The sequence below is a fragment of the Porites lutea genome, chromosome 13 (genome assembly GCF_958299795.1).
Source record: "Porites lutea chromosome 13, jaPorLute2.1, whole genome shotgun sequence".
Lineage (NCBI taxonomy): Eukaryota > Metazoa > Cnidaria > Anthozoa > Scleractinia > Poritidae > Porites > Porites lutea.
Window position 1 is genome coordinate 6,349,571 of NC_133213.1, and position 15,527 is coordinate 6,365,097.

At 32.6% G+C, this 15,527-nt stretch overlaps 2 protein-coding genes across 2 annotated transcripts in view; one reads left to right on the forward strand and one right to left on the reverse strand.

Moving 5' to 3' along the window:
• Positions 1-379: 379 nt before the first annotated feature.
• The window catches only part of LOC140923665 (mitogen-activated protein kinase kinase kinase 3-like), a 34,556-nt gene continuing 19,408 nt past the window's right edge, over positions 380-15,527 (reverse strand). Inside the window, exons 6-9 of the mRNA XM_073373740.1 lie at positions 4,276-4,346; positions 3,369-3,472; positions 2,299-2,463; positions 380-976 (exon numbers count right to left, since the gene is read on the reverse strand). Coding sequence (XP_073229841.1) covers positions 919-976; positions 2,299-2,463; positions 3,369-3,472; positions 4,276-4,346 — 398 coding nt within the window. The 3' untranslated portion in view covers positions 380-918. The remainder of the gene's footprint in view (positions 977-2,298; positions 2,464-3,368; positions 3,473-4,275; positions 4,347-15,527) is intronic.
• LOC140923461 (uncharacterized) lies at positions 10,387-11,004 on the forward strand. Its single transcript, XM_073373554.1, has one exon. The coding sequence runs from the start codon at positions 10,387-10,389 to the stop codon at positions 11,002-11,004; it is 618 nt and encodes a 205-aa protein (XP_073229655.1).

The following is a 15,527-nucleotide window of genomic DNA, read 5'->3' on the forward strand; positions in this document are numbered from 1 at the left end:
TTTTTGTATTTACTTGTTTAAGGCAAGAATTACAACAAAAGAGAATTTATAAAGCGTCAAAGTTCTTAAATTGTGAAAAATACATTTTCGTTAAAAAATCCAATATGGCTGAAGGTTGTTAGGGTTTGTTTCGCTTGGCTTCAAAGGGTTAATTATTTAATTAATCAATTAATTGATTAATCAACGACTGAGACTTAAAACTATTAACTATGAGCACCCAAACCTATCCGACATGTGACGATCCACACAGTAATTTTCAAGGAGTTACAATAACTCCTCTAGTGGGGTTAATTTAACTCAGATAATGAGGACTTAAAATAACCCCCAAAAAGAAGTTATCCTGTACCTAAAATTTTTACTCCACTTTTAAAGTAACTCCAAAAAGAGTAAGAACAGCCCATGTAAGGAGTAAAAATGACCCCAAATTTGGAGTTAAATTAGGAATAAAAGTAACCCCATAACAGAGGTTATCCTGTACCTAAACTTTTTACTCCATTTTTGGAGTCATAATAACTCCCTAAAAATTACTGTGCACTTTCAACATCGGGGCAGCGCCGCTTTGCCCCGTTACAGAAATGGCGCCAAAATAAAACCACCGTTCTCAAGTGTGAATAAAAACCCTATCCGTTGTGGTTTTCGTGCTGGCGTAAGAGCTACCCGATATACTGTAGATATAGCCTGACTCTAGTTATGATTAGGTTTCGATGATTTGCTTTTAATTCGAAACGGTTATCGCAATACACGTACTCTGGATGAACGAAAAAAATAAAATAAATAAATAAATAAATAAACAACAACAACAGTTACGTGAAGGCAAATCCAGACTTTCGTTCTTATGTGTCATAAAAACTAAGAAACGAAAACCTTACCAAATACATATTTGTATTTATCGTCAAAATAATTATCGTTGTTGAGGATTCAACCTAGAAATGGATGAGTAAGCAGCTCTTTACACTTTGGACGCTTTTCAGGCTTCCTAGAGAGACAAGATATCAACAGGTTAACTGTTTTCTGTAACCAACACTAACTACCGACTGGTTGGAGTGAACACGCTCCCATGTAAACTGAAATGAGGCGACTTTTTAGGATCAACTAGCACTAGGTTGAGAGGGGAGGAGCTTCCAATTTTACAGCAACCAAGGAAGGAAGGCGCTATTTCTCTTTCATTCCCCTCTCCCCCACCAATCTTTTACTCCTACAAAATAACTCTCTAGATACGACAATACTAAAAAGTCCGATGCCAAAAAAGGTTCACCTAAAGACACTTGACGTTCTCTGTTTAATTTCTGCCCCATTTCATTGCGGCCGACCAAGAGGAGCCCACAATCATTGCGGAGCTCCACGCGCGCGCGAGTGTAGCCTCATTGCTAAGCAAATTTGGTAATCCGAGAAAATTTGGTTGCAACGTCAGCGTACGCCCGCCCGTACACTCTTTGGGGGTAGGGGGTAAAAAAAGTCTGAGTAGGGTAGGGAAGGGAGTCCCAGACATGTAAGTTGCGGTTTGTTTTGCGCGCAAAATCAACCATTTTATGAGCAACCAACACAGTTGCTCGAGTGACAATCTAGATTGGAGTTTCTTGTCCTTGAGTTAAGACAAAATTTTCGGAAATAAATTTTAAAGCAGTAAAGTTTGAAAAATATCGTGCTCTTGTACGATGGGTATTACAAAGTGCGACGGCTATTACAAAGTGCGACAAAACAGCGCTTCAGTCACGTAGAGTTACCCAAATATGGTTACATGCATGTGGGTACGGAAAAGACTTACATGGAGCTGTGGAGTTTTCCTGTACTTTGATTACAAAAGGGACAGAGAGGAGCAACACGCTAAGTCTTTCTTACTGTTCTCTTACCGCTGAGTAGATTGCAGTACTGCAAAAGATCACTCATACTTTGTGGAGGTATATTTATTTGTATCGCCATGTTTCCACTCAGGTATTTTCTTGACCTGAGGCCACTGGCACTGAAAACACGCAGAACGTGTGTCACCTATTTCGTTGCACAGACTATTGAACGTTGGTTGTTTTTATCGTGTTGGTTTCGAAGTTGCCTACTTCGATGCTGTTTTTTATCTCTTCCGAAAACCTGACAACTAAACTTAACCTCAGAGTCCTCCTACCCTTATCGCAAAACTCACCATCGTCATTAACCTTTGGATATTTCTAGTATACCTCTTACTGTTAATGGAAATTACGCTTAGTTTCAACAGGGCAGTTTATGCGTTTAATCAGTTTTGAGCTAAAACATAACAACTAGCCAATACCTAGCCCAACCTATTGTCAATAACGCATTAACACTAACCAAGTCAGTGCGGAACGCACAAAGTCTCTTGCTTCTTTGGTCACGCTCTTTGGCAGTTTAACCTCGAGGGGTTTACTGCCAATGCGAAACATGGCTGCCTGTGGTTCAAGATACTTCAAAGGTGGGTCTCCTGTCAGCATTTCTACTACAGTACAGCCAACACTCCTAAAAGCAGAATATTTGACTTAGTAAAGCTGATACTTAATTACAACAATCGATGTCTGCCACTGAATCCTGACGAAAACGATCCCCAAAAATAACGACTCCAGAATTGATCCCTTCTGCCTGTCTGCATGCGTGCTTTCCCTTAAAGCTTCGCTTCAAATGCTTCTGTGCTTGCCATCAAGAAATAAATGCACACAAAGTAGACGGCGATATCCTGACTCGAATTTTAGCGTTTAGTGTGCGGCCTTGTGTTGGACGTTTACCTGAATATATATTATACCTAACGTCCAAAGCACACGTCCAGCGCAAGAGAAATCGAAACGCAAGATTCGCCTTTCATGCTGTTGGCCTGTAAATTCTTTCAATGGAAAAAAGTTTGTTAACTTTGGAATGCCTACCGTTTTGTGAGGGACAAAACTGCAAAGTATAAAGGTCTGTCTCTTACTAACAACGATGCAAGATTGGACCAATTTAGGTTTCTGGAAAACTGTCCACCTACCCCTTCTCTAACCCAACATTTTGCCGTAAGTGAAAAGTAAGTGTTAATGTTGACTTAGGGGAGGGGTAGGTGGGCAGTTTCCCAGAAACCTAAATTCATCCTTAAGATTTTGTGATTAAGTATAATTAGCTATATGAGAAAAAAATAAAACGAAAGACCAAATTTGAGCAGAGGAAAAGATGATTTGGAGGGTATCAAGTGGCAGTAACATTTGCTTGGAAAACTCGAGTCTTATCATCAGGAAAAATGAGATCCGTTATTCCGCACTTATTTATCAATTTCATGTGAACTTTGACTCATTCACAAGGGGTTAGGGAAATAAAAAAAAAAAAAAAGAAATTACTATTAATTAGTTACTGAAACTCAACGAAATCCAGCTAGTTGTAGTTCTGTTCTCTGGACATACCAGATGTCTACTTTTCGTCCGTATCCTTCTCCCCATAGGATCTCCGGTGCCATCCAATACGTAGTACCAACATAGGATGTCAGGTCTGTTTTAGTGCCAATTTTCTAGTTATACAAGGACGAGAGAGAATAAGAACATTCAGCAAACAAACCATACAGTTATCAACTGTGCGATGAACTTTTCAAGCTCAAAATAACCAAGCATTCTCCAACTAATTTTTTATTCAGAATTGGGCTGAAGGAGGCGACCTCTTAGATCCGTTACGCAAACGTTTATTGCTTTGGGAGAAACAATGCTAGTTCTTTCTCGGGCGCACAGATGTCTCACAAAAGAAGGTTCAAGCGTTGTAAAAAAACTCTTACCTAAGCTTTGGGAACTGACAAAAGATGCCTGAAATAGTTACTATCAGCTTGACGCCTTTTTAAATATTTTGTAACTTGGTGAGTGTGTAATTGGCTTTATGTGATCAATATTAACGTACGTTATATTCTGAGGGGGAAGCGTTCTTTGAGTCGAGAACACAATCCAATTAAAAGTAAAAATTCGAGGTATTTTGTGATGATCATGATGATGATGATGATGATGATTTATTTAGTTACTATTTAGTTATTTTCACAAGCTGTATTAATTTTAGCGCCACATTCAAAGCGTACGCCTAAAGGATGGTTAACATAAAATCGTGATATGTCACGCAAAGTCATCTACACTAGAGCATTTTCTGGTGAAAAAAAAATTCGTGGAACAAGACTTTTGATATTTATCAACCAAAGACTTAAGGAAAATGGATGCACAGTTTTTAGAGCAATTTATTAATAATATACAATTAAGTCTGGTCTGTCTCCACAGTGTAAGAGGAAACGTTTTGATAATGTTATAATGTACACCTTCTTAGTTATTATTACTACACCTGAATTGTTCTTGAGACACCAAAATCAGCCAGTTTCACAGATCTGTAGCTGTCCAAAAGTATATTCGGTCCTAGCAAAAATAAAGATGCTGAGAAGAAAGTTACGATGGGCCGATGGGTAAACAATACTAAACGAACCAATCACCAAAAACCACGGTCTTTCTAACCGCCCCGCACAGCCAGTTGTGACCATCTCCTTAAACGAACGAAACGCGGTGATAAATAACACAGAGACTATCGTGAGATCAACGATTAACAAACCCCACCACACAAAAATCAGGATTAATACGATCTTTGCATGAGAAAGATGACTTTTCAGTCAGTGACACGGGCTGCTCAGAAGAAAAAAATCCGTGTACTCCCAATAAAAGTCGAAACTATTAGCTTCTGGTTGCTAGTCCAGATGCTCCTCCACTCAAAGCTACAGGAGACTGATGGGAGCTAAGACCACTAAACTAGGTTCAAGTGACAAACATCCTGCATCCTGCTTGGACTAGAATGTCAATATATACCTATGCGCAATGACAGAGATGTGATGGTGAATTTTGAGCCTGGCCCCAGTCGCTTTAAAGGGTGGATAACACTATCCACTGCATAAATCACTATCCAGTGGATAACTCAATTGGTTTCCCTAATACTTATCCGCTGGTTAGTGATTTATCCGGTGGAGAGCAGTTTCCAACCTTTGAACAACCGGGGCCAGGTAAATACATAAGGAACAGTGCCAGATGCAGACCTTGAGATAAAGGGAGACGGGCGGTCATCCAGGTCCTGAGATAAGGGGGGGACCAGTTTGGTCTAAAAATAAGGGAGGGGGTGGCCCCCCCCCCCCCTGGATCCGCCACTGAGAAAGGTGATTTTTCAGTCATTGACACAAGAGGCTCAGAAAAAAAGGACAAGTATTAAGTAGGAGTAGAACCGATGACCTTGCGTTACAGTATATTTTCATACGCGCGCCCGACGATCTCTAAAGAGCAAATAGAAGTTCTTTGAGCTGGCTAAGACAAATTGATTTTACCTAGGAGACATCAACTGTGACATGATGGCAGTTACCCCTGCTAATAAAACTAGACACCTAATTGAACTCTGTCAATTGTTTCAATATACTCAATTGATCAGGCAGCCTACACGCGTCATTTCAAGTACTAAATCACTTATCGACTTATTTCTTACCAATGAGCCGGTCAAATTTGCTACATCAGGTGTATCTCCTATTGGTTGCAGCGATCATAGTTTGATCTATGTCTCTCGTAAATTAACATGCCCTAGGTCGATCCCGCGAATCACTGAATCGACACGATATAAAAATTTTGTGCCTGATGACTTTGTCAATGACATGGCGCTGGTTCCGTGGGACACAATTGAGCAGATTGATAACCCTACTGGCGCATGGGAGGTGTGGACACAATCATTTCTAGCACCTTCATGTACCTGTTAAGAAAAGGACAGTTAGAAACTCTAATGCTCCCTGGCTCACCCCTGAGATCAAACGATTGATGTGGGAAAGAGACAGAATAAAGCGTATCGCAATTGTCACCAGTGATCAGTTGAAATGGGCAGAGTACAGGAGACTTGGGAATCGTGTTAACCATTCTATTAAGGCCTCCAAAAAGAATTACTATCATTCGTTCTTCGAGGATAACGTTGGGAAAGCTAAAGCGACTTGGAATGGAATTAATACATTATTATCGCGAAAGAAAAACTTTTCTCCGTTGTCAAAATTGATTATTGGTGACACGGTGATAACTGACCCTCATGAGCTAAGCAACGCTTTTAACAGGCATTTTGTCGATATTGGCCTTACCTTAGCGGCGAACATAAATGCCCCTCGAGTCAGTTTTCGTGATTTTGTAGAACCGTGTGATAGCACCTTCGAGCTCGAATTACTGACTATTGATGGACTGCGCAAACTTGTGAATGATATTCCTGTGGGCAAGGCTGATGGCCTCGACGGTAGGCCAACTTGCCTCTTAGAGCTTTCATTTCCATTCATTGCGTCTTCCCTTACACATATCTTTAATTTAGTTATTTCTAAGGGAATCACTCCCAAAGACTGGAAGAGTGCTAGAGTAACTCCAGTTTTCAAAGCTGACTCGAAACTTGACCTAGCCAATTACAGGCCAATTTCTGTACTTTCTGTAATTGCCAAACTGTTTGAAAAAACCATCTTTAATCACGTTTATTCATATTGAAATGATAATAAGTTACTTTCGAAATATCAGTCTGGCTTTAGACCTATGCTTTCTACCCTTACAGCTCTTATTGACATCACAGACAACTAGTATCTCAATATCGATGATGGTTTGACAAATGCCATTCTGTTTATTGACTTAAAAAAGGCTTTTGATACTATTGACCATGAGATCCTTCTGTCAAAATTGGAGCTGTATGGGTTTAAAGGTGTTAGTCTCAATCTTTTCCGAGACTACCTCTCAGATAGAACTCAGGTTACAGTTATAAACAACGTAAATTCCGAAACTAGCCTCATAAGTTGTGGGTGCCTCAAAGTAGTATAGTAAATGTTGCCATCTCACTCACTCACTTATTTCTAACTCATCTCGCAATATCGCTCCTCTTGTTCACTCATTTCGCAAAAACTCATTCGTTTAACTCACTTCATTCACTTCATTCACTTCATTCAATTCGTTCGATTCGTTCGCTTTCGCTCACTCATCTCACTCATTTTCATTCAGTTCATTCAGTTCATTCAGTTCGTTCAACTCATTCGTATTGCTTCAATCGTTCACAAGTAGTCGCTCACATTGCTCGAAGAGCTAGAAATAAGTGAGTGAGTGAGTGAGATGTCAACATTTACTATACTACACAATAATAAAGAAGTGATAAAGATATTGAAGCAGAAAAAATAAATTTGATTTAAGAAAATAAAAAAATAAAATAATAATATAGTAAGCAATGTCTCAACAAATTTTTACTGATAAACAACTTCAGAGTTTGTCTTTGGAAGAATTAAAAAAGATTGTATCACAAGAAAAAAAAGATCTTAGGAAAGATTATAAGGAATTACAAGAAAAGAGAAGATTGATTGAAAAATATAGAAAATTTTCAGATTTTAGAGGAAAAGTTAAACAAGGAAAAGTTAATACAAAACCCAAAGTTAATACAAAACCCAAAGTTAATACAAAACCCAAAGTTGTTAAAAAAACTCATTCTAAAAGGATAAAATCATTTGAGGATTATTTTGAGGAATGTATAAAAAATAGAAAAATTCCTAAAGATACTCCGGACTATTTACGAAAAGCTCTTGAGAGAGCTATAAATGAGTATGAACAAGGAATTGAAATTGAAAAATCAGCTCTAAACGAATTTGCTAAAAAATATATTATCAAGGGAAAACCAGGTATTTTACCTCTTGAATTTTTTAGAAATAAAAAACGTGTTATTAAAGATTTTTTGAGAAATCATCGAAATATTAAACTAAGATTTATTTTAGTTTGTATTATGGAAAAAAAGGAAAAAATAAAAGAAGATAGTAAATTAAATTTTAAAGTTCAAGATAAATCATATTTTAATTCTAGTACATTCAATAATTTTACATCATCTGATATAAAAGATATTTTTAAAAAAAGTATAGTACAGATTAATGAAAAAGTGTCTAATTATCAAAAAAATGGAAGTGGGTGGTATTTTAAAGAAATTTATCAACTAGAAATTCATACAACTGAATTAAAACCAATGAAGGGTTCTTCTTATATTCCTCTTCCAGATTGGATTATGAGAAAAAAAGCAATTGTTAGTATTCGAAATAAAGATGATAAATGTTTTATTTGGTCAGTACTTCGTTATCTTCATCCAAGAGAAAAGAATGATAGTCGATTTACAGATTTAAAAAAGTATGAGAATGATCTTATCACTAAAGGAATTACATTTCCAATGAAAGTAAAAGACATTATCAAATTTGAAAAACTTAATCCAAATCTTCCAGGAATAAATGTTTTTTCAAATGATGGACAAACTATTTATCCTTTGAAAATGGCTGAGAAAGATTGTAAAAATACTATTGATTTATTTTTGTATGAAGAAGAAGGTAAATTTCATTATTCATTAATTAAAAACTTTTCCCGACTTGTACGTAGTCAAATTACTTCAAGAACATATGAGCCTATACAAATTTGTAAGAGATGTCTTTGTTATTTTACAAAACCAGAATTATTAGATAAACACATCAAATATTGTTCTAGTAATAAATCAGCATTTGTAAAAATGCCAGAAAAAAACAAAACTTTACATTTTACTAACTATGATAGACAACTTCCTATTCCTTTTGTTGTATATGCAGATTTTGAATGTTTTACTAAACCAATGAATAGCTGTTCCCCCAATCCTAAAGATTCTTACAACTATAACTATCAAAAACATGAACCATCAGGATTTTGTTTTTATGCAAAGGGTATTGTTAATAAAAGAATTAAACCAATCATTTATACAAAACAATCAGATGATGAAGATATTGCTAAAATATTTGTAGAAAAACTTACAGAAATGACTAAAGGGATATATGAAGATTTTTATCGTAAACCAAAACCTTTAGTAATGAGTGAAAAATCAAATAAAGATTTTCATAATGCGGTTAATTGTCATATTTGTAGTGGTGAATTAGGTAAAGATAAAGTTAGAGATCATTGTCATTTTACAGGTAAGTACCGTGGTGCAGCACATAACAAATGTAATCTTATGTGTAAAAAACCAAGAATATTACCAGTTATATTTCACAATCTTCAGGGTTATGATGCTCATCTATTTATCAAACAACTTGCTAAAATAGATGGTGATCTTAGTTGTATTCCATCCACTCAAGAAAAATATCTTTCATTTTCTAAATCTATTAAAGTTGGAGAGTATAAAGATATTCATGGTGATATTAAAGCAATAAATTTTGAAATCAGATTTGTGGACTCATTCAAATTTCTTCAAACATCACTAGCCAATCTTGTTTCAAATTTAAACCAAGATGATTTTCATATTACAAAACATGCGTTTAAGCGTAACACTTCATTACTAACTCGTAAAGGAGTTTTTCCTTATGACTATGTATCATCAATTGAAAAATTATCTGAAAAACAATTACCACCAAAACAGGGGTTCTATTCAAAACTATATGATGAAGATATAAGTGATGAAGATTACCAACATGCGATTAAAGTCTGGAATACATTTGGGTGTAAAACAATAAGAGACTATCACGATCTTTACCTAAAATCTGATGTATTGCTTTTGGCTGATGTTTTTGAAAAATTTAGGAAAACTTGTCTTAAACATTACAAGTTAGATCCAGCTCATTACTTCACATCTCCAGGACTAGCTTGGGATGCATGTCTAAAAACAACAGGACAACGTTTAGACTTATTACATGATTACGATATGTTAATGATGATTGAGCGTGGTATTCGTGGAGGAATAACACATATATCAAAAAGGTATGCAGAAGCAAATAATAAATATATGGAAAATTATAATCCTGAAAAGAAATCATCTTTTATACAATATTTGGACGCAAACAATCTTTATGGTTGGGCTATGTCTCAGAATTTACCAACACATGGTTTTAAAATGATGAAAGATATAACAGTGGAAAAGGTAATGGAAATTTTAGAAAAAACAAATGATAGTATGGCAAATACTGGTAAGAAGGGATATATTTTTGAAGTTGATTTGGAGTATCCACCAGACTTATGGGATCTTCATAATGACTATCCTCTTGCACCTGAATTAATAAAGGTTAATGGAGTTGAAAAACTAATATGTCATTTTAAACCAAGAAAAAATTATGTTATTCATTACAGAGCTCTTAGACAATGTCTTGAGTTGGGTATGAAGATTACTTCTGTTCACAGAGGAATATCATTTTATCAGTCTCCTTGGATGGAACCATATATAAGAAAAAATACAGAACTTCGAAAATGTGCTGCAAACAATTTTGAGAAAGACTTTTTTAAACTAATGAACAATTCAGTTTTTGGTAAAACAATAGAAAATATTAGAAAGCGTCAAAATATAGTACTTGTTGATGACCGTAAAAAAGCATTAAAACTATCAAGTCGTCCAAACTTTGATAGATGTACAATATTTGATCGAAATCTTATTGCTATTCATATGAAAAAGACAGAAGTGTATTTTAATAAACCAGTATATGTTGGTCAAGCAATTTTAGACTTATCAAAAACTTTAATGTTTGATTTTCATTATAATTATATCAAAGATAAATATGGAAAAAAAGCTGAATTGTTGTTTACAGATACTGACAGTCTAATGTATCAGATTAAAACAAAAGATTTTTATGAAGATATATGTTATGATATAAAAAATAAATTTGATACTAGTGATTTTCCATCAGATCATCCTTCTGGAATAACTATAGGAGTTAACAAAAAAGTGATTGGTATGTTTAAGGATGAAGCATCAGGAAAACAGATAACTCATTTTGTTGGATTACGTCCTAAACTATACAGTTATAAAGTTGAGGGTGAAAAAGAATTAAAGAAGTGTAAAGGAATAAAAAAAAATGTGGTAAAAAAGTCATTAATATTTGATGATTATGTTAGATGTTTATTTTCTGGTGAAAAAGAAATGAGAAAGATGAAAATAATAAGAAGTGAAAATCATGATCTTTATTCAAAAGAGGTTAACAAAGTAGCTCTAAGTAATCAAGATGATAAGAGATATGTGTTAAATGACCAAATACATACTCTAGCTATTAGAGAAAAATATTAGATTTAAGGTGTAACAAGTAGAAATAATAAATGCCATATACTGAAGAAGAAATAAAAAAATATCTCAATATTTTACATAATTATAAAGTAGAAGAAAGTGAGGGGGTTAAAAAGTCAACAGTAGCTTCATGTTTAGGCTGTAAAAATACAGAATCTTTTTTCATTGATTTTGGTCAAAAAATATGTTATGAATGTGGAACAGTAAATGGACATGTATTAGGATTTTACGATATGAAAGATTATGATAGGGTACATTATAGAAAAAAGAGTATTTATCATAGGAAGTATTACTACGATAAAAAGGTTAATCAGATTTCTAAACTAATAGATCTTCCTGATGAACAAAAATGTGAACTTTACAACAGGTTATTAAAAATAGATAATTACATTATGGAAAATATTAACAAACAATATTTTAGAAAGAGAATGATAAATATTACTTATGTAATAAAAAAAATTTTGGATGAAATGAGGTGTGAAAAGTATAAGAGTATAGAGCTTAAAATAAACCCTAAAATTTTAGAAACTTATGATAGTTGGTGGGAAACTTATAAAGAAATAATAAAATAAATTTTTATATTAAAGTAATAATATAAAAATTTAATCTTCTAAATATAAATAATCGTAATGATATACATCAAACATATGCATAAATGCTTTTTTCATACAAAAAAGATCTTCGTCTATTTCAAAATCTGTACCTTTACTTATTTCTAATTTAATATCCATTTGACTTAAAAAATTAAATATTATTTTAAAATTAAGAGTTTCATCTTTAATTTTAGTTTCTATTTTTGATAACAAATCTTTAGTTTCCATTTTAACTAAATCTTCATATCTTTTATTATCAAAATATAAATTTTTAATGGTTTTTTCTTTATTTTTATAAAACGATAAAAATTCTTTAGTAAGATTTTCATCATAGTATTTTCTTTTTAATTTTACTTCATCAAATTCTTTTAAAAAGTAATCGTAATGTACATGATTGTAAAATTCTTTCATTAATTTTTTACCAAGTTTTTAAGATCTTTTTTTTGAATAATGCAAGCACTCATTTTATATTAATAATTATATTATTCCTTTATGAAAAATCCAGTATATTATTCCAGTTAGATAACCAAGTACTTCACTTTTAAACGGTGAATCAAATACGTATACACATCCTCTACCTCGATTGTAAAGATTATAGAAAGATTTAAAAGCTCTATGGAATATTAAATGATTACGTAATATTTTACTTTCAGTATTAATAGGTAAACCTTCTAACTTATAGATAATTTTTTCTAATGAAATATTTTTTTTAAAAGTAGTCTCATATAAAAATCTATATATTAATGCTGATTTTATCTCATCTTCTGAATAAATAGTATTTTTGAAAGGAGGGGGGTAGTAAAAGTTAACGTAATGAACTATTGTTTTTATCATTTTATTAATCACATATATTAAATTTATTATTATATTTAATCTCAAATCTATCTGGTTCAGGAGATTGATCAATTATCATATCATCTATTAGTTTCATTCTATCTACGAATTTTTGTTTATCCCAATCATCTCCTCTAAGTACAGCTCGAAGTTCAACAAGAACTTTTTCATAAGTAGTGTATGCAATTTTTGTCATCTCAATTTTCCTCTTATAATTTTGTTTTTTTCCAACTCCAGTCATAATAACACCAGCACCATTTACAACTCCGAGAATAACAGGATTAAGTGTAATTCCCCCAGTAATAGTTCCTATTGCTACCAAACATATTCCAGAGATTGTAAAACAATTATCAAGAAATTTATAACTTTTATAAGATCTCTTAAAACACCAATATTTTTTATGGTAGTAACTGTAAAAATCTTTTAGTGTTTTAATATCTGATTTTGATAGAGATGGGTCTATGTGATTAAAATCAAAAATATCCTTCATTTTATTATTTTATGTATATAATCTTAGGTTAAACTATAATACATAATTTCCGTTTATCTTTTCTTGTAGTAATATATGATGATGTACTGAAGAGTCAATGTCGTAAAAGTTTGGAGAGTACATAAATTTTTCTATCACTGAATCTTTACATAAAAATTCAAATTCAAGGTTAGCTGAAGTTCTTACAATATTAGCGTCTAAGTCTGCGGAATAGTTACTTATATTAACTTTTGTAATATTATCATTAATACTTTCTGTTAACCATAAAACTATTTTTTTTCCACTAAAACTAGATGGTATTGCTAAATTTTTATTTACATTACCAATACTTATGTTTAGATAATTAGTTATAGATAAATAGTATAAAAATAAAAGTTGTTGTTTTGAATTTGCATTAGACACATCATATTTCTTTATACTAAAATTATTTCTTCTAAAATGAGAAAAAACAATACATAAAGTGTAACTTGTATTTTTAATTGGTGGTTTAAAAGAAATCTTATAATTATTTATTCTTAATCCAGTTTCTTTTATGTTATCCATTGTTTTACTTGGAAATGTAATATTTTGTGCAGAATTTCCTGTAATAGAGGACAAAGCATTAAACACAACACCAATTGAACTTTTATTTAGAACATAATTGTTTGAATCGCTAAAGTCAAAAAAATGTTCAAAATATTTTCTATAAACATAATTTTTTATAAAAGGTAAATTTTTATTTACAATTCCAACTGTTGCTGTATTAATTTCATTTACCATTCCAACTGTTGCTGCACTATTATTATTATTTTTATCAAGATCAATGTTTAATATTTTTTTATTATTTGCATTTATGTCAACATTGAATGTAACTTCTGATGGTTTGATATCAAATGCTGTGTGATAGTCATAAACTTTATCTGGGTCGATATTGCTTACTTTACCCACGATCCCATAGGTAATAAAATAAACTCCTGAAAACTGTCTTGGATAAACAGATAGATCAGTTCCTTCTTGTGGTATATTAACCAGAAAATGAAGAAAGAACCTATTACCAGTTTACAACTTTTTAAAATTAACTATTATTCTATGGTAATACATATATTGTGTTTGATTTGTTGCATCTGTATATCTATGACTAAGTTTTTTTACACTTACATTTTCAATTGATAATCCTGATGAAGTTCCTTTGTCTACACTTATTTGAGATTTATGCCAAAGTTGATAGTCAGTGTTTAGTATTTCCAAACATAGTGTGTAATCAACATTAGCGGTTAATCTGTAAAAGTTAACTGACATTTTGTACTTATATCCACCTTGAGAATTTTTGTTTATTTTTACATAAATTACTTTGTGGTTATAGTTATGAAAATTACCTTTTGAAGGAGGTAAGTCTGCTATTTTTGATATAACAAAACTAGTTCCACTATCTATTTCATCAGTCCATTGTGCTGCATTAGACATAAGAAAAGTAAATTGGTCATTGTAATGACTTGGTTGAACTGCAGTGTGATGAATTAGTTTGTCAGCGTAATCTTTATTTACAGCATCATTGTCTTGGGTTGGATTACTTAAACTAATAATTTTTTTATTATTCATATTTAAGTTTCCTCTCATATAATCCGTTCCATCTTTTTTAAAGTAACCTGTTGTAAATCCTTTATCATCCACATACTTTTTGGTTGCAGCATCTGTATCGTTAAACGGTGGTCTTAGACCAATTATAGGTTTATTATTCATATTAAGTGAGTTTAACATTTTATTTGTTCCACCAACATGTAGATACTTTATATCTGTAAAGGCTAATGGTGTTGGTTGTTTAGGACCCATTGGAATTGGTAGGTTTAAAATTCTATGATTATCCATGTTAAGATTACCTTTCATTGGATAAGATCCATCTCTATCAAGAAATGTATTGTCCACATATTCTTTTGTAGGAGGTTCTTTTCCATCCAGTGGTGTGCTTAGATTTGTAATTCGGTATGTATTTTTCATATCAATGTTTGAATCAATTGTTAGCTTTGATGTCGAGGTGGGTTTATCATCCACATACTTTTTGTTTGCTGCGTCATTATTATCTGTTGGTTTACCAACATTAGTTATTTTATTATTATTCATGCTTAAATTGCCAATCATTGTTCTTGATCCATCTCTGTTAAGAAAATTACTGTCTGCATATTGTTTTGTTGCTGGCTCATCTGCATCATTTGGATGTTTAAGGTTTAAAATACGAAAGCGATCTTTCATATCAATGTTTGAATCAACTGTTAATCTTGATGTTTTGGGTGCCCCGCTAGAATTATCATCAACATACTTCTTTGTAGCAGCATCAGTATTAACAGTTGGTGTACCAACATTTCTTATTTTTTTATTTACCATATCATAATCACCATCAGAAGTAAGATTAAATCCAACTCCTGGTGCTCCTTGAATTCCTTTAGCAAATGAGTTATCTTTTTGTTCGTTAAATATTCCCATTTTTTATCTAATGATTATATTTTTCTTTTAAGGTAGAGGTGATAGACTACTAGTAAAGTTTTTAGCAATACGTTTTTTAGGCTTATCAATGTACAAAAATGTAAATGGTTTTTTTGTTGCTGTTCTATATGTTTCTTTATCAACTCCTAATT

Excerpts from the sequence above, each read along its gene's own strand:
- LOC140923461 (XM_073373554.1), top strand. The coding sequence starts at position 10,387 with ATGAAAAAGACAGAAGTGTATTTTAATAAACCAGTATATGTTGGTCAA.